At 49.0% G+C, this 17,691-nt stretch overlaps 1 protein-coding gene across 1 annotated transcript; it reads right to left on the bottom strand.

Annotated features, from left to right (window-relative positions):
- Positions 1-12,538: 12,538 nt before the first annotated feature.
- SWI5 (SWI5 homologous recombination repair protein) lies at positions 12,539-17,628 on the bottom strand. Its single transcript, XM_068966227.1, has 6 exons — positions 17,617-17,628; positions 17,347-17,468; positions 16,965-17,013; positions 14,759-14,880; positions 13,630-13,724; positions 12,539-12,794 (listed from the first exon to the last, which is right to left on the bottom strand). Exons 1-6 carry the CDS (start codon positions 17,626-17,628, stop codon positions 12,730-12,732), a joined length of 465 nt encoding a protein of 154 aa, XP_068822328.1. The 3' UTR covers positions 12,539-12,729.
- Between the last annotated feature and the right edge of the window lie 63 nt (positions 17,629-17,691).

Raw genomic sequence — 17,691 nt, forward strand, 5'->3', positions numbered from 1 at the left:
GCAATGCAGGAGACCTGAGTTCGATCCCTGGGTTGGGAAGATCCCCTGGAAAAGGGAAAGGCTACCCACTCCAGAATTCTGGCCTGTAGAATTCCGTGGACTGTATAGTCCATGGGGTCCCAATGAGTCAGACAGGACTGAGTGACTTTCACTTTCCAGTGATTAAGACTCTGCACTTCCAGTGCAAGGGACTCTGGTTTGATCCCTGGTCCAAGAACTAAGAATCCCACTTGCCTTGGGACAACTAAGTCTATGCGCCACAACTAGAGAGAAGCCCTCAGGCCCCAACAAAGAGCCAGATAACTAAGACCCAACACAGCCAAATAAATAAAAACAAGCCCCTTTCAGCTACACCTACGTACTTAATAGAAGCGCCATAAAAAACCCAAAGGATGGGGTTTTGAGAGCTGAGTTAGCCAACACATTTGGGTGCTGGGGAAGGGGTGTGGCCGGAGAGGGCTTGGAAACCCAACACGCCTCCCACGTGGCTTGCTTGCCCTGTGGACCTCCACCATTTGGTCCTTCCTGAGTTGTATCCTCTGTAATAAACTAGTGAACATAAGTGTTTCTCTGAGATGTGTGAGCTGTTAGAGCAAACTTTCAAACTTAAGGAGGAGGTCATGAGAGTTCCCAGCTTCAGTCAGCAGCACGTGTAGGTGACAACCTAGGACGTGTGGTCAGTGTCTGAAGGGGCAGGCTCATGGGACTGCGCCCTTGACCTGCATGGTGTGGGCAAATTCCAGGCAGGCAGTGTCAGAACTGAGTTGTATTGTAAGTCACCCAGTCCTGTCCCTCAGGAATTACAGAATTGCTTGGTATGGGAAAGCCTCCATGTTTGGGGTCAGAAGTACAGAAAGGAAACAGGAGTTTTTTACCTGTATATGTGCTTAGTATATACGTATTACCTGAATAAATAACCGAAGTGGTTACTTTTGTATTTCCTTTGGCTGTGCAATATGAGAAACCTTAGTTCCCCAACCAGGGATAGAACCCATGCCCCCTGCCTTGGGAGCACAAAGTCTTAACCATTAGACTGCCAGGGAAGTCCCTCAAGTGATTAATTTTTTAACAGTGGAATTATAATATACACAGTTACCACAATTGGCTTCTTTCATCCAACAGTAGAGTGTGGCCTTTTCTGGGCCTTTCCTGTTGGCCCTGGGTAAAGAACCCACCTGCCAATGCAGGAGACACGAGTTCAATCCCTGGGTTGGGAAGATCCCCTAGAGAAGGAAATGGCAACCCACTCCAGTATTCTTGCCTGGAGAATCCCGTGGACAGAGGAGCCTGGCGGGCTGCAGTCTGTGTTGTTTCGTTGCTCAGTCCAGACACAAATTAGTGACTCAGTGATGACAGTATGGCCCTCTCCCTATCTGTCCATCAAGTACGAATGTTCCTTCCTCCAAACTCCGTGGGGGTGCCCAGAGACACAGGGCTCTCTTAGAGGAAAGCCCTGACCTCTTCCCTCCTCTTGGGCTGTTCCTTCCCATTGTACGAATTGTGACTGCAGGATGTGGCAGCTTTAACAAAGGCCTGGGTTCAGCCAGTTTGGTAACGGTGCTCAGTTGCTCAGTCGTATCTGACTCTGTGACCCCATAGACTGCAACCTGCCAGGCTCCTCTGTCCATGGCATTCTCTAGGCAAGAATACTGCATAGGGTTACCATCTCCTCCAAGGGATCTTCCTAGCTCCAGGACTGAACCCTCGTCTCCTGCTCAGCAAGCAGATTCTTTATCACTGCACCAGCTGGTCTGTCAGTTTATTCAACATTTACTCAATAAATATTCATTAGATGCCTACGTATTATTGGCCACATGCTGGTATAGGCACCAGGAGTATATCAGTAAACAAGACAGCCTAAATGCTAAGTGGGGAAAGGGAAGTTGGTGATGTTAACTAGGGCTGCCTGAGCAGTCTTTTGAATAAAATGCTGAACAGGGTGAGCCACTGAGTCAGGAAGTAACCTGGAAGTTGTTGTTCAGTCGTTAAGTCGTGTCTGACTCTTTGTGACCCCATGGAATGCAGCACGCCAGGCTTCCCCGTCCTTCACTATCTTCTGGAGTTTGCTCAAACTCATGTCCATTGAGTCAGTGATGCCATCCTACCATCTCATCCTCTGTTGCCCCCTTCTCCTGCCCTCAATCTTTCCTAGCATCAGGGTCTTTCCCAATGAGTTGGCTCATCACATCAGGTGGCCAAAGTATTGAAGCTTCAGCTTCAGCATCAGTCCTTCCAATAAATATTCAGGGTTGATTTCCTTTAGGCTTGACTGGTTGGATCTCCTTGCTGTCCAAGGGAGTCTCAAGAGTCTTCTCCAACACCACAGTTCAAAAGCATCAATTCTTCAGCTCTCAGCCTTCTTTTTGGTCCAACTCTCACATCTTTACATGACTACTGGAAAAACCATAGCTTTGACTATATGGACCTTTGCCGCAAAGTGATGTTTCTGCTTTTTAATATACTGTCTAGGTTTTTCATAACTTTTCTTCCAAGGAGCAGGCGTCTTTTATTTCCGAGGCTGCATTTACCATTTGCAGTGATTTTGAAGTCCAAGAAAAGAAAATCTGCCACTGTTTCCACCTTTTACCCATCTATTTGCCGTGAAGTGATAGGACTGGATGCCGTGATATTAGTTTTTTGAATGTTGAGTTTTAAACCAGCTTTTTTACTCTCGTCTTTCACCCTCATCAGCCAAGAAAACCTCCAGTGCAGTTCAAATGGTGTCTGATACATTCAGGGCCCACAGTGGCCCAGGTGGAGACGCAGTGCCTACTGATAGCTTGACTGCCTGTCAATAAGAATCACCTTGGGTCCTTCACACCCAAGGTGAATATTCCAATGTTCCACATTCTCAGAAACTGGGGCCTTGGATCCTTTGTATCAGAATTTCCTTTGAGTCAGAAACTGCTGCGAGGCCAGGATGGAAGATCCGGGTTCCATGTGACTTATTTAACTTCACAGGGATAAGAGTCAGCATGACCAGTGTTTGTTCCTTCAAAGAGGCCCCAACACTGGGGGCATTTCCTCTGGCATTTGCACCAGTGACTTCTACAGATGGTAATAACTAGCTGGCCACTCTATTTTTCTTAATGGCTGGACTGATACCATCATTATAATTTGTTTCCAGGGCGCAGTGCCCTGCCCAGGGCCTGGCCAGGTTTGGCAGTCAGTAGACCAGTGAACCTGAAGGGACAAGGATGATATCACTTCCCAGGCCTTCTGGTGTGCTGGGCTCTGTGCTAAGACCCTTACAGGGACTGTCTCACATAGTATGGAAGTTACTGTGATTACCTGCACTTCACAGGTGAGGAAGCTGCTAGGGAGGGAGTGACCTCCTGCCCAGCTGAGCATCTGTCTCTCAGTAGGACCCTGCTGCCCCCCCACCCCCATTTCTGAGCAGATAGTTACTCAAGACATCAGTTTAGCCTGCATGCCTCCTGCATCTCTGCATTGTATTCCATGCAGATGGAAATTAAAAGAAGGCGGAAGTAGCAATACTTAAATCAGACAAAATAGACTTTAAAATAAAGACTGTTACAAGAGACAAAGGACACCACTTAATGATCAAAGGATCGATTCCAGAAGAAGATATAATGACTGTAAATAAATATGCACCTAACAGAGGAGCACCTCAGTACATAAGGCAATAGAAGGATTTGGGGGGCAGAGAGAATGTTGAGTCAATGTGTAGCCCCAGTCTGCCAGGAAAACCACCCCAAGCCTCTTACTTGATGTCTCTAACCTTAGAGTACTTAACAACGATTGTTAAATTGTACCAAGTATGTAAGTAACCCGAGATTTGGGAATTGGGCTTTAAATTTTAAGTTACATGATTGAGTGTCTTATTTCAAGAAATAGACTGTTTTGAAGACAAAGTGCCAAATCGTCCTTACCATGCTCAGAGTGGGCTCTCAAGAACATCAACCTCATTGACAAACCCGCTGGCCTCCATGCTGGCCAGTAACCAGTTGAGGTAATGGGAACTAGGGTGCAATGGGGAGGGGGGGGTGCAGCCCTAGACCTTGGTGGTGGAGGGCCCTGGGTGTGAACCCCTCCTTGCCCTGTTTACTGACTGGGTGATTTGGTCTCTGTGACACCTGCTCCAGCATGGATGAACCATAAAGACATTATGCTAATGATGGATATCATTATATTCATTATATTATAAGTGAAATAAACCTATCACCAGAAGACAAATACTGTTTGATTCCATTTCTATGAGTTACTTAAAGCAGACATTCAAAGGGCCAGAAGATAGAATGGTGGTTGCCAGGGGCTGGGACGTGGGGAGTTCATGTTTCATGTGTACAGAATTTCAGTTTTGCAAGATAGAAAGAGCTATAGAGAGGGACTTCCCGGGTGGTCCAGTGGCTAAGACTCTATGCTCCCAATGCAGGGGGCCTGGGTTCAGTCCCTGGTCAGGGAACTAGATCTCACGTGTCGAAACGAGAAATCGATCCTGTCTGCTGCAACTAAGACCCGGTGCAGTCAAATAAATAAAAAAAATTTTTTTAAGTTATAGAGATAGTTCCTGGTTTGATCCTGGGTTTCAGCACCAAAACACACACACACACACACACACACACACACACACACACACACACACAGCAACAGCAACAAAAACAAACAAACTATAGAGCTAGAAAGTGGTGGTATTTGCACAACAATGTGAGTGTATTAGGTTGCATTGGGTTTCCATAATGGAAAAACCTGAACAAACTTTTTGGCCAGCCCAATACTTAATGCCACTAAATTGTACACTTAATGATGGTTAAAGTGGTTAATTTTATAAGTACTTTATGTATATTTTACCCCCCAGTTTTCATTCCAATCCCAAAAGAAGGGCAATGCCAAAGAACATTCAAACTACCGCGCAATTGCACTCATTTCACATGCTAGCAAGGCAATGCTCAAAATCCTTCAAGCTAGGCTTCAACAGTGTATGAACGGAGAATTTCCAGGTGTATGAGCTGGATTTAGAAAAGGCAGAGGAACCAGAGATCAAACTGCCAACATCCGCTGGATCATAGTAAAGGCAAGAGACTTCTGCTTATCCAGAAAAACATCTGCTTCATTGAGCATGCTAAACCCTTTGACTGTGTATTAGTGAAAGTTGCTCAGTCGCGTCCGACACTTTGCGACCCCACGGACTATACAGCCCATGGAATTCTCCAGGCCAGAATACTGGAGTGGGTAGCCTTTCCCTTCTCCAAAGGAGGCTTACAACAAACTGTGGAGAATTCTTACAGAGATGGGAATACCAGACCACCTTACCAGCCTCCTGAGAAACCTGTATGCAGGGCAAGAAGCAACAGTTAGAACCAGACATGGAACAACAGACTGGTTCAAAATTGGGAAAGGAGTACATTAAGGTTGTATATTGTGACACTGGTTATTTAACTTATATGTAGAGTACATCATGCTAAATGCCGGGCTGGATGAATTGCAAGCTGGAATCAAGACTGCCAGGAGAAATATCAAAAACCTCGGATATGCATATGATTCTACCCTAATGGTAGAAAGTGAAGAGGAACTAAAGAGCTGCTTGATGAAGGTGAAAGAGGAGAGTGAAAAACCTGGCTTAAAACTCCACATTCAAAAAACTAAGATCATGGCATCCAGTCCCATCACTTCATGGCCAATAGATGGGGGGGAAATGAAAACAGTGGCAGATTTTATTTTCTTGGGTTCCAAAATCACTGTGGACAGTGAATGCATATTCATTCAATGTTACTTGTTGAATGAATGAACATCAATATCCAGATAACTGCAGTTTTCAAGATACGAGGTTTTTTTTATATTTCCCAGCTCACTCCTCCTGCCCCCTACTATTGTACCAAGAATGTTAGCTCATTAAGGCCCCACTTTGAGCTATAAGGACCTTACTTTCCCAGAGGAGCCAGGAACATGCCTAGCACACACAAATGTAAGAATGAGCTGACATTTGTCTATTTCATTATGGTCATTAGACCAACTTTTAAATCTGTGATCACTTGTGAAGTGGCCACAGCAGGTATCATTTTACCTACTTTATATATGTAGAAACTGAGGCTTGGGGTGTCCAGCCACTGGCCCAGCCTCTCACATCTGTCTATACATGACACAGCCTGCAGAGCATTAGCTCTGTTTGGCCACAGAATAAAAACAAAACCCGGTTTCCACCACTGTATCATCATCTGATTTCCTCTGCAATATCCTGTCAGACCCTGACTGATCCCCCTGCTTTGAGCACTTCAGCAGGAGGCATGGGACTCATCTGGAGGTGGGCTGGATAAGCAGAGGGACTGATATTAGTCACTCCAAGAAGTTCCCCTCTGGGTGAAACTTGGCTCACCATCCAGTAAGGGCGGTGGAGGTTGACTAAGAGAGGCAAGTATCAGGTGGGCGGTCAGGTGTGATGGTGGGGGTGATGGGCTATCCCGGGGCCTTCTAGCCTCCTCAGGGGTCTGCAAAGCAGTCCATGATCAAATTGACCCCTGTTGCCCAGCTGTCTTCTCGCTGACCCCAACCCTATCAGTAGTTCCTGATCCCCTAGCAAATCAGAAGCCAGAAGAGCTCTAAGATGGTGAAACAGGCCGCCGAGTTCCTCCCAGGTAAACCAGCTGGGCAGGTCTGCTGGTGCCAGGGTGAAGGGTGGAGCTGCAGGTCAGCTCCAGCCCAGGAGCAGAGCTAACTAATGTTGGGCCTCTGAGGGCCTATGAGAAGCCTCTGGGGAAAAGCCAGATACAATCTCACCTGGTTTTGATCCAGGGCTGGCTCTTAGGGTCCAGTGGCTCTCTAGATGAGTTGGAAGATGGCCAGTTTGGAGGTAGAATTTGATTGGATGTCATTGCTGGTGGTTAGAAGCAACTTGTCAACTACCCAGGAACATTAACCGGGGAGCTCAGATATCAAAAACACTTGGGGAGCTTGTTAAAAAAAAAATACAGCCATATTCCAGGCCTGCCAAAGTGCAATCCCCGAGGAGGGGTTAGAGACCCAAATCTTTTTCTTTAAAATCCCTCTCCGGTAATTGTGACACTCAGAGGTTTGGAAATTATTGTTGTTGTTCAGTTGCTAAGTTGTGTCCCACTACTCGCGACCCCATGGGCTGCAGGCCTCGCTGTCCCTCACCATCTCCCAGAGTTAGCCCAAGTTCACATCCACTGAATTGGTGATGCTATCCAACCATCTCATCCTGTGTTGCCCTCTTCTTCTGCCTTCAATCTTTGCCAGCATCAAGGTCTTTTCCAATGAGTTGGCAGTTTACATCAGGTGGCCAAACTACTGGAGCTTCAGCTTTAGTATCAGTCCTTCCAGTGAGCATTCAGGGTTGATTTCCTTTAGGATTGACTGGTTTGGGGCTTCCCTGGTGGCTTAGCAGTAAAGAATCTGCCTGCCAATGCAGGAGACAGGAGTTCAATCCCTGAGACAGAAAGATCTCACATGCCACGGAGCAACTCAGCCTGTGTGCCACAACTGTTTAGCCTGTGCCCTAGAACCCAGGAAGTGCAACTATTGAGCTCGTGTGCTGCAACTGCTGAAGCCTGCGTGCTCTAGAACCTGTGCTCTGCAAAAAGAGAGGCAACTGCAATAAGAAGCCTGTGCACCGCAACGAGAGTGGCCCCCACTCACCGCAAGCAAAGAAGAGCTGGCGATGACCCAGCATGGCCAAAAATAACCAATAAATAATAATAATAATAAAAAAAGATTGACTGGTTGGATCTCCTTGTAGTCCAAGGGACTCTTAAGAGTCTTCTCCAGCACCAGAGTTCGAAAGCATCGATTCTTTGGCGCTCAGCTTTCTTTATGGTTCAGCTCTCACATCCATACAGGACCACTGGAAAAACCATAGCTTTGACTAGATGGCCCTTTGTTGGCAAAGTGATGTCTTTGCTTTTTAACACCCTGTCTAGGTTTGTCATAGCTTTCCTGCCAAGAAACAGTCGTCTTCTAATTTCATGACTGTGGTCACCATCCACAGTGCAGTGATTTTAGAGCCCAAGAAGAGGAAATCTGTCACTGCTTCCACCTCTTCCCCTTCCCTGGGAAAGGAGCAAAACCACATAGTCAGAGGAATCAGGACAGAGGGGCCAACGCCCAACTCAAGGCTGAGTGAGGCTGTTCATTTTTGGTCACTGGCCTGGCCTCTAGGTCAGATCTTTGGTCAGATACGTGCATGCGTGCTGAGTTGCTTCAGTTGTGTCCGACTTTTTGCGGCCCTATGGACTGTAGCCCACCAGGCTCCTCTGTCCATGGGATTCTCCAGGCAAGAAGAATGGAGTGGGTTGCCATGCCCTCCTCCTGGGGAATCTTCCTGACCCAGGGATTGAACTCATGTCTCTTAAGTCTCCTGCATTGGCAGGGAGGTTCTTTTCCACTAGTGCCACCTGGGAAGCACTTGGGCAGGTAAAACCTTTTTTTTAAAAAAAATATTTATTTATTTATGGCTATGCTGGGTCTCTGTCGCTTTGCACGGTCTTTAGTTGTGGCGCGAGGGCTTCTCATGGCGGTGGCTTCTTTTGCTGCGGAGCACAGGCCCTAGGCACGCAGGCTTCAGTACTTGTGACTTGTGGGCCCTAGAGCTCAGGCTTAGTAGTTGTGGCTCAGGGATCAAACCCGTGTGTCCTGCTTCGGCAGGTAGATTCTTATTCACTGCGCCACCGGGGAAATCCCAGGTACAACTTTTAAGAAGCGCAGCAGAGATCTGTGGCTAAGACCTTGGGCTTAAAGGCTCAGAGTTCTGGATTCAAGTTCTGACTCCTTCTATTAATGCGTGACCTTTGGTGAGACTCAGCTGGGAGGCAGGACAGCCCACCATCGGCTAGGCTTTGGAGCCAGACAGTTTGGTTGCTTCTTGGGTCTGTGACCTTGAGCAAGTTGCTCCACCCCTCGGAGCCTCAGTTTGGAAATGGGGACACTCGCCTCCTGACAGTCTGGTTGGGAGGTGCTGGAGATGAAGTTCTTATCTCCCAGATGGTCCAAAGGGTTTCAGAAATGTTAGGTTGTTACTGCCATCAACCCTGCTCTGGGGAAACCTTCAGCTTCTGACTGGTTTGGGTGCTGGCTGTCACCTTTCCCCTGATTTGCTACCTACGTGCCTGACGGTAACCAGCGCTTTCATCACACTGGCTCCAAGCATCAAGTCTGGGCCCCACAGGCTCCATTCTCCCATAGAAGAGGGCCCCAGTCTGGCCTTCTTCCCCTCCCCAGAGTGTCCTACTGTTTGGTGACACTGCATTGGTGAGGTCAGGCTGCCCGGAAATGACCCCTTTCAGCCCTCAGGGATGAAAATACAGATTGCCCTTTGTTAGTGTTTTGAACTCCAGTGGACATGTCAAATGACAAATGTTTGGGGGTAAGGTTTACACTGGAGGTGATCAAACAACATTTCCATGCTCACAGTGTCAGTTGTCCTTGGCAGCCTGCTTCCTAGCACCATCTGGGCACATCCTGAGCAATGGCACCTGTCACTGTCCGCATTCCACCACCAGTTGGCTCCCTACTGCCTGGGATGGCGGTTGGGATCACTTCAGACTCGGGGCGGGGGCGTTCTGCCACAGAGAACCCCCTCTTCTCTGTGGGGCACTCTGAGGATCTATGGCCAGTGGCTTGGTAGGACCAGACCTTCCCAGCCAGGGCCCTTCTAGAGGCAGCTTCCCTGGCAGTTGGGCAAATCTCTGAGTAGACACTGCCCCCTTGAGGCCTCTTCCCACCATGACACCTGGGAGTGCTGACCTCACACAAAGGGACCTGGGTTATACTTTCCAAGCATCCTCCAAGGGTGTCTTTAAAATTGGCCCCAAATGCAAAAGTCTCTGGAGCACTGGCAGCGTAGTCCTTCTCAACTGGAGAACTTGGAACCTACCTTAGTGCCTTATATTGCCTTCCGGAAGAATACAACTCAGGGCAATCATCAGAAATCAGGCACATAGGACTTCCCTGGTGGTCCACTGGCTGAGAATCCTCCTGCTAAGGCAGGGAACACGGGTTCGATCCTTCATCTGGGAAGATCCCACAAGCCCTGGGGAAACTAAGCCCGTGTTCCACAACTACTGAGCCCGTGTGCCTAGAGCCCGTGCTCTGCAACAAGAGAAGCCGCCACGATGCGAAGCGCAGCCACTGCACCTGGAGAAAGCCCATGGGCAGCAACGAAGACCCAGTGCAGCCAAAGACAAACAAAATACAGTCTTAAAAAAAAAAAAGAAAACAACCACATAATTGTTAGAGATCTATAATTTGCAAAGAGACAGGGCGAATTCCCTGGTGGTCCAGTGGTTAGGGCTTTGCGTGCTCACTGCCCTGGGGCCCAGGGTTCATCCCTGGATGGGAAACTAGGATCCCACAAGCTAGTTGACAAAGACATAAACAAAAGAAAACACGACAAAATGTGAAGAGGCAGGGGTTTTAGTGGACTAGGGAGAAGTGTCCTTACTCTCTAGTAATTTTTGAAATTGAAGATAAGGTTAGAGTCAAGCAATATGACTAGTATAAAGGAAAGAGGTTAAGATATCTTGTTATAAGATTTGAAATTACCAAAATGAGGCAAGAGAAATAAAAGGATCAGTTAACTACAGAAAGGTCAACATGAGCTAGATTGGGAATTAAGCAAGTAAGAAGTGGTGGAGGTGTGGAGACATGGTCCTGTAACTGCTGTTGATGATGGTGTAACAGCTTTGGATGCTGTATGTGGCACTTGGGATCTTTAGCTTAGGTAAGCGAACTCTTAGTTGCTACATGTGGGATCTAGTTCTCCACGCAGGGATCAAACCCGGGTTCCCTGCATTGGGAACATGTAGTCTTAGCCACTGGACCAGCAGGGAAGTCCCTGTCAGTGCTTCTTCCTTCCTGCTGGCAGATAAGCGCTGTGTGGCAGAGACCCAGGTCCTTTTTGTTTAGACAGAGGCAGGACAAGCCAACTGTCTGCAGTCTGCAACAGGACCAGAGTGTGGGCCTGAGTCATGCCGGCTCCTGAGCAGCACCAGGTGCTGTCCAGCATTAAAGGGGAGCTGGACTCACGTTCCCAGGCTCTGGGTCCTAGGCAGTTGCTCATTAAATCCCTGACGCACTCTTTGGAGGTAGTACTTGTAGCTCCAACAGCAGCTTCTGCTGCTGCTAAGTCGCTTCAGTCGTGTCCGACTCTGTGTGACCCCATAGAAGGCAGCCCACCAGGCTTCCCCGTCCCTGGGATTCTCCAGGCAAGAACACTGGAGTGGGCTAGTCCCCATCACATATCCGGGTGCTCAGCTTCATTTCCCAGGTGCCTTCAGTCAGTTTAGACCACATAGCTAGCTCTAGAACATTTGTCTGTGAGCAGAAGTGACGTTTGCCCATTTGGGAGTGAGTCGGTTCAGAGTTGATGTGTCTTCTCCATCTCTTTTACCCCCACTGTGGATCCCAGCAGTGAAGCTCTGAAATGTAGGAGGGCTACTAGATACTCGTCAGATTTTGTGAGACAAAGGAACCTTGATCACATTCAGCCAAGGAGTCTGGTGGCTCAGATAGTAAAGAATCTGCCTGCAATGCAGGAGACCCAGGTTCAATCCCTGGGTCAGGAAGATCCCCTGGAGAAGGGAATGGCTATCCACTCCAGTATTCTTGCCTGCAGAATCTCATTGACAGAGGAGCCTGGCAGGCTGGCCCATGGGGTCACAGAGTTGGACACGACTGAGTGACAAGGAGGTCTGACTGTTAAGGCAGCTAAGGCAAATTGCCCTGATGCGTACGTACAGTACCATTGTCATTTCTATTTATGGAGGCCAAGCTAGCTGCCCGTGGTCACACAGCTTGTAAGTGGGCAGAGCTGGAATTCAAACCCAGACCTGACTTGCATGGCTGGTTTTTATTGATAGAGACTATACTTAACCTCATGACAGCCTGTCCCTAAGCACTGCTATTACATCTGGAATCTTATGAGAATGTTCAGCACGGACCGGGCAGAGGGGCAGTGGGAATAGCCACAGGATAACTAATTAGTAGTGAAATCCTGTTATTCTTGTTTGCACTGAGCAGTCACAACACTCAGGTTGCACTTCTGCCAGTTGATGGCTGTTCATGGTGAGCATTGTGCAATGAAGAAATGACCACAGCTCACCCACGATTGGCAGAGTGTTTCAACTGGGGACTAGAACCCTAGTTCTGTGGATTAGGGAGGAATTCCTGCCAATGTTGCTATTTCACTCTCAGCTCTTACCTGCTCATTTCCCAGCTCACAAAGGCAGAGTTACACACTAGAAACTTCAGAGTTAAGACTTGGGCTCAAATCCCTGTGTGGCCACTTACTGGGTGTCTAACTTTAGGCAAGTCACTGTGCCTTTCTGAGTCTCAATTTCCTCATCTGTGAAATGGGGATAGTAATACTAATTCTTCATAGGATGGATTGAAGCATTGGAGGTAATGGACTTAGCACAGTCCCTGGCATGTGGAAGCCTGTTATCACATAGGGCAGGCTCTCTTTTTCCAGGTTAGGATCAGGGGGCTATCAGAAGAGAGGGAATCAGCATATAGATTTGAAACAAAATCACTCATGTTTATTTATAAACAGGATACATACACATACACAGGTATCATTGGAATGTTTCGGGAACCTTGGAGCTGGGCTCCCTCCTAACTTGGCTTGGGCTCTCTAGAAAAAGGGCTTCTGATGTTTTCTTGCTGGAAAGCCTGTGGGTTCACTGGTTGGGCTTTCACTGCTTCTTCTCATGTCCGCATCTGCCTGTCCCAGTGGGCCGTGGGCAAAGGGCTGTGAGCTCAGTCATTCATGTCTAGGCCAAATTCTGGATACAACTCCTTGGTGGTGACACCTCGGATCACAGCTGGAAGGAAGGAAGGATGTCCAGTGAGCGAAGTGGGAGGGAGAATGGCCAAAGCCCTGGCCCACCCAGGACCTCCTCCTGCCCTTTTTTCCTGCTCCCCTTGTTGGCCACATGATCTTCCTGCCATTCCTTCCAGGCTCCTCCACTATGGGCCCTGTCCACTCATTCCAAACTGGACTCACTGAACCCTCACCCACTTGGCAGAGGAAGCAAAGTTCCCCAAGAATCCTTTCTCCACACAGAGCAACAAGAGTCACCAGCTGCAAATGTAAATCCACACTGACACTGTGTCTGACTAGCTGCAAGCCCCGGCCCATGTGCATGTCTGACCACTATAAGATTTTTTTTTTTAATGTGGACCAGGTGCCACTTGTGGTAAAGAACCCACTTGCCAATGCAGGAGATGTAAGAGATATGGGTTCGATCTCTGGGTTGGGAAGATCCCCTGGAAGAGGGCATAGCAACCCACTCCAGTATTCTTGCCTAGAGAATCCTATGGACAGAGGAACCCGGAGGGCTTACAGTCACAAAGAGTCTGACATGACTGAAGCAACTTAGCATAGCGCACAGCACATTTTAAAAGTCTTTATTGAATCTGTTACAATATCGCTCCTGTTTTATGACCTGGAGGCATGTGGGATCTTAACTCCTCAGCCAGAGATCGAACCCGCACACCCTGCATGGGAAGGTGAAGTCCTAACTGCTGGACCGCCAAGGAAGCCTCTGCCCTTGCCATTTGGTGATGCCATTCCTCCAGCTTCCTCAAAGACTTGTCTCTCCTCCCACGGACAAGGGTCTGTCTCCTGAGAGGCCTTCCCTGACCACCTTCTCTCACCTAGTCTTCCCAGCAGCATCTGGGCCGCATCCTTGATGTCATTATACTCGTGGAGCTGGGAGATGTGGTCCTCCAGTTCATCTACACTGTAGCCTCTGGGGTGGGAAATGGGGAGAGAGAGAGAAAGAATCGTTAAGAAAGCTGATAAGGCTCCCGGCTTCAGAGGTAATAAGGCCCTTACTCACTAAGGGCCTACTGGGTGCTCAGCACTGGGAACACAGCAATGCCAAGACAGACCCTGCCCTCGTCTCACTCCTGTGCCCACTGTCTCACTCCTGGCATATTCTCCCTGTATCCTTAGGGAGGGGTCTCCAGGCACATTGGTACTATGTAACTCTGGTCAGAGCTGAGGGATTCACAGATGGGCACACGAGTGGTTAGTCAAATCTGCTCCCGTGTGACACGGGTATTCAAAGGTTCCTTGGTCTGTGCCCTGTGGTTGGAGCAAGAAACGTGGGAAAACCCAGGAGGTATGGAAGAGCCAGTGTCCCCTTGGCACTGAAAACCCACTTTCAGAGGGAGGGCAGAGCCCACGTGTGGACAGAAGCAGAGGCAGAGACCATGGGTTCCAGACAGAGAGTGGGAGACCCATAGCTTTTCAGCTCCCAGTTCCCCTGGTCCTCCCGAGCCTGACCACACCTTACCTGAGACAGCTGCTGAGGCTGCTGGATGCCAACGGCACAGTCCTGTTTTTATGCTAAGCTAGGTTTCAGTTACCATTGCTGTTGTTCAGTTGCTAAGTCCTATCGGACTCTTTGAGACCCCATGGACTGCAGCACGCCAGGCTTCCCTGTCCTTCACCATCTCCCTGAGTTTGCTCAGACTTATGTCCATATTGAGTCAGTGATACTATCTAATCATCTCATCCTCTGCCACCCACTTCCCATCAGGAAGCTTGCACAAGCCTCTTATCCTCATCCATGAGTTACTGGGCACGAGTTAAAAGTTTTCTAGAGCTTCCCTGGTGGTCCAGTGATTAGGACTCAGTGCTTTCACTGCTATGGCCTGGGTTTAATCCCTGGTTGGGGAACTAAGATCCCACAAGCCACATGGTATGACCCCTGTCACCCACCCCCATACACACAAAAAAAGTTATTCTAAGCACACTGAGGAACCCAACGAGACTTACTCTGATAATAGCTGGGAGATCTCCTTGTCCAACATGTCCTTCTTCTCCTTGAGTTTCTGAATGTCAAGCTGTAGAGAATCCTCGCTGGCCCTGTCAGCCTGGCCAGGTTTGGGAGATGGCCGCTGAGTGGCACAAAAAGTCAGAAGCCAGACTGACCAATTATCTACAATTCAGAACCTCCACGTTGTCCCCCCAAAAGCCACTCCCTGCTTCAGGGTGGTAACAGACAACCTCTACCCAGAATAAGACTACATTTCCCAGCTTCCCTTGGAATTAGATGTGGTCCTATAACTAAGTTCTGGCAAGTGGAACTTAATCAGAAATAGTAGATTCTATGTCTGGGAACTGTCCTTCCGGGGAGAGGGTACACCTTTCTGTGGCCCTCTTCCTCCTGCCAGTGGAGGGATGATGGGAGTTGGACCGTGTCTTGGATGATAGAGGCAAGGGTCCCCGATGACTGTTTCAGCCACCATTATTCAGGGTTTCCTTTCACTTTCAGCCAAACCCAACTTTAACTAAAGGGCTCATCCTGGTTCCCAATCTGACCCTAGCGAATCCACTTCAGGTCTACCTCTTGGATTCTCCTCTCCAGTCTATGATAATAACCTCACTGGAGGATTTTCCTCGTGGGCCAGTGGCTAAGACTCCATGCTCCCAACACAGGGAACCCAGGTTTGATCCCTGGTCATGGAATTAGAACCCACATGCTGCAACTAAGACCTGGTACAGCCAAATAAATAAATATTTTAAAAAAATCTAATTGGGTAACAAAATGCTTCCTTGGGGCTACAGTTCACCTTTGTCCTTTCTGCATCTAAAAGCTGTGAAGGCAGGGCCTGATATGCTGCTAATCTTCAGAAAATGTTGGTTAGAGCCACACTGGGGTTTTTAACCAGTCAACAAATCATGAGTAAGTACTAGCTGCCAGGCACTGCCAAAGGCTGCAGGGGTTTAGCAATGGATAAGACATCAAGCCCGGCCCCCTGCCTTCATGGAACATAGAGCCTAGTCCCACACATACAACACCCAACAATGATGCTCTTCCTCCAGATATTTCCATGGAAAGCTGGGCTCATCAGTCACACTTCATCAGAAAGACCACCCCTTACCACCCCATCTAACTACCTCACACACTACCCCTTGTCCTGATGTTTTCTAACATCTATCACCACCTAACACATTTTACATTTCATTAATAATATTATTTTCACTGATGGCCTTATACCCCTGGAGGGTGAACACCATGAGGGCAGGGACTCTGTTTTTTTCACAGCTGATGGCCCTGTGTCTACAATAGGACCTAGCACATAAGTAAGTCGCTTCAGTAGTGTCAGACTCTGTGACTCCATGGACTGTGGCCCGCCAGGCTCCTCTGTCCATGGAATTCTCCAGGCAAGAATACTGGAGTGGAAGAAAAAAAAAAAAAAGAATACTGGAGTGGGTGGCCATTCCCTTCTCCAAGGGATCTTCCCAACCCAGAAATCAAACCTGGGTCTCCTGCATTGCAAGTGGATTCCTTACCATCTAAGCCACCAGGGAAGCCCCGACCTGGCACATAGAAAGCACTATTTCGAATGAATTCACCAAGTGAATGAATGAAGGAAAAACAACCAATCAACTAACTAGCAGTCTGGAAAGTGTTTTGAAGTTGAAGTACGGTGTGCTAAGGGGTTACCTAACAGAGCAAGTGGCCTGAGCCTGAAGTGGAGCTGAGACTTCTCCGAGAAAGCTCAACTTTAAAGGCTGAGGAGGCATCAGTTTGGCAAAAAGCTGGAAAAAAGTATTCCACACAAGGGACAGCATATGCAAGTGCTGTAGGGCAGGAGAGAGCACCTGTGTTTGAGGGAATGAGAGTGGTTTCCACGTGGGTGGAATGGGTGAGGGAAGGAGGGTGGTGTGAAAAGAACAAAACCAGCCAACCACTTGTGGCGATGTCACGGAGGAGAGACAGAGCCCCTTTGTAGGGTCTGGGGTAACCCTGACAACGGACAGGAACGCTGTTTCTTCTCTGAAGCCTGGCGGGCAGGAGGAAAAGATGATGGGGAAGGACTGAGAAATGACCTGGAGTTTCTCCGTGGAATCAGGTCAGCTGGGGGGAAGACCCCGAGGAGGGCTGGGGGGTGGGTCAGCCGCTGTTAGGGAAGGAGGGAAGGGCTGGGAGCAGCATACAGGGGGGAGGGCAGGGAGGGGGCACAGGTATACTCACAGGGGATCGGAAGGCCCCGCCGCAACTTCTGGAAAGTCCTGGTTGAATCCTGCAGAGGAAGCCGAGGGATAAAGTCTGATTGGACCTAGAGGCCGCCTGGGGAGGAAAGGGGTACTGTGGGGGTGTGGAGAGGAGGAACAGCTGTGAACCCGGACTGGATCCGGTTGGGAAGGGGACAGAGAATGGTTCTGGGATCAGGGTAGGGATTCTCGAAAAAGGGGAGTTTCTGACAGGGAGGAGTGTTGGAGTGGATGGCGGGGCGGGGGGTGCGTCTATGGAGGTGATCTCTGAGGAGAGAAAGTCTCAGGCAGAGCTACAGGGGTGTAACGAAAAGGGACTGGGAAGAGATGTGCTTTCCCCCTGCTATCAGCTCCTTGCCCACCTCCTCAGCCCTGGCGTCCGGGGCCCCCGACTCGGGGGGCGCGGCAGAGAAGGAGGGTCCAGAGCGAGGACGGAAACGAATCTCCTCAGGTCTGCCAGGTACTTGGAATCCTGTGACGGAGACTAGGACCGTCGCAAAGCGTAGCTACGCACGCACTCCGCGAGAGCCGGCTCAGGCCTCTCCGCCGAGGTGGGCAGGACAGGCCGCTTATTCTGCGGCTGCGCTTTCAGTGTTTTTTGTGACTCCACCCTCTCTTTCGGGCGAAGCGACGGCTTTAGCCATGCGTCTCCGCCCCGAATCTTTCCCACTATCCAATGGGGTTAGAGAACTGAGGCCACCCCGACA

The sequence above is a fragment of the Capricornis sumatraensis genome, chromosome 1, assembly GCF_032405125.1.
Source record: "Capricornis sumatraensis isolate serow.1 chromosome 1, serow.2, whole genome shotgun sequence".
In the NCBI taxonomy this organism is placed as follows: Eukaryota; Metazoa; Chordata; class Mammalia; order Artiodactyla; family Bovidae; genus Capricornis; species Capricornis sumatraensis.

Coding starts and splice junctions, on each gene's coding strand:
- SWI5 (XM_068966227.1), bottom strand. Junction 17,014..17,346: donor CGGACGCCAGGGCTGAGGAG/GTGGGCAAGGAG, acceptor CTTCCTCTGCAG/GATTCAACCAGGACTTTCCA. Junction 13,725..14,758: donor ATCTCCCAGCTATTATCAGA/GTAAGTCTCGTT, acceptor TTCCCACCCCAG/AGGCTACAGTGTAGATGAAC.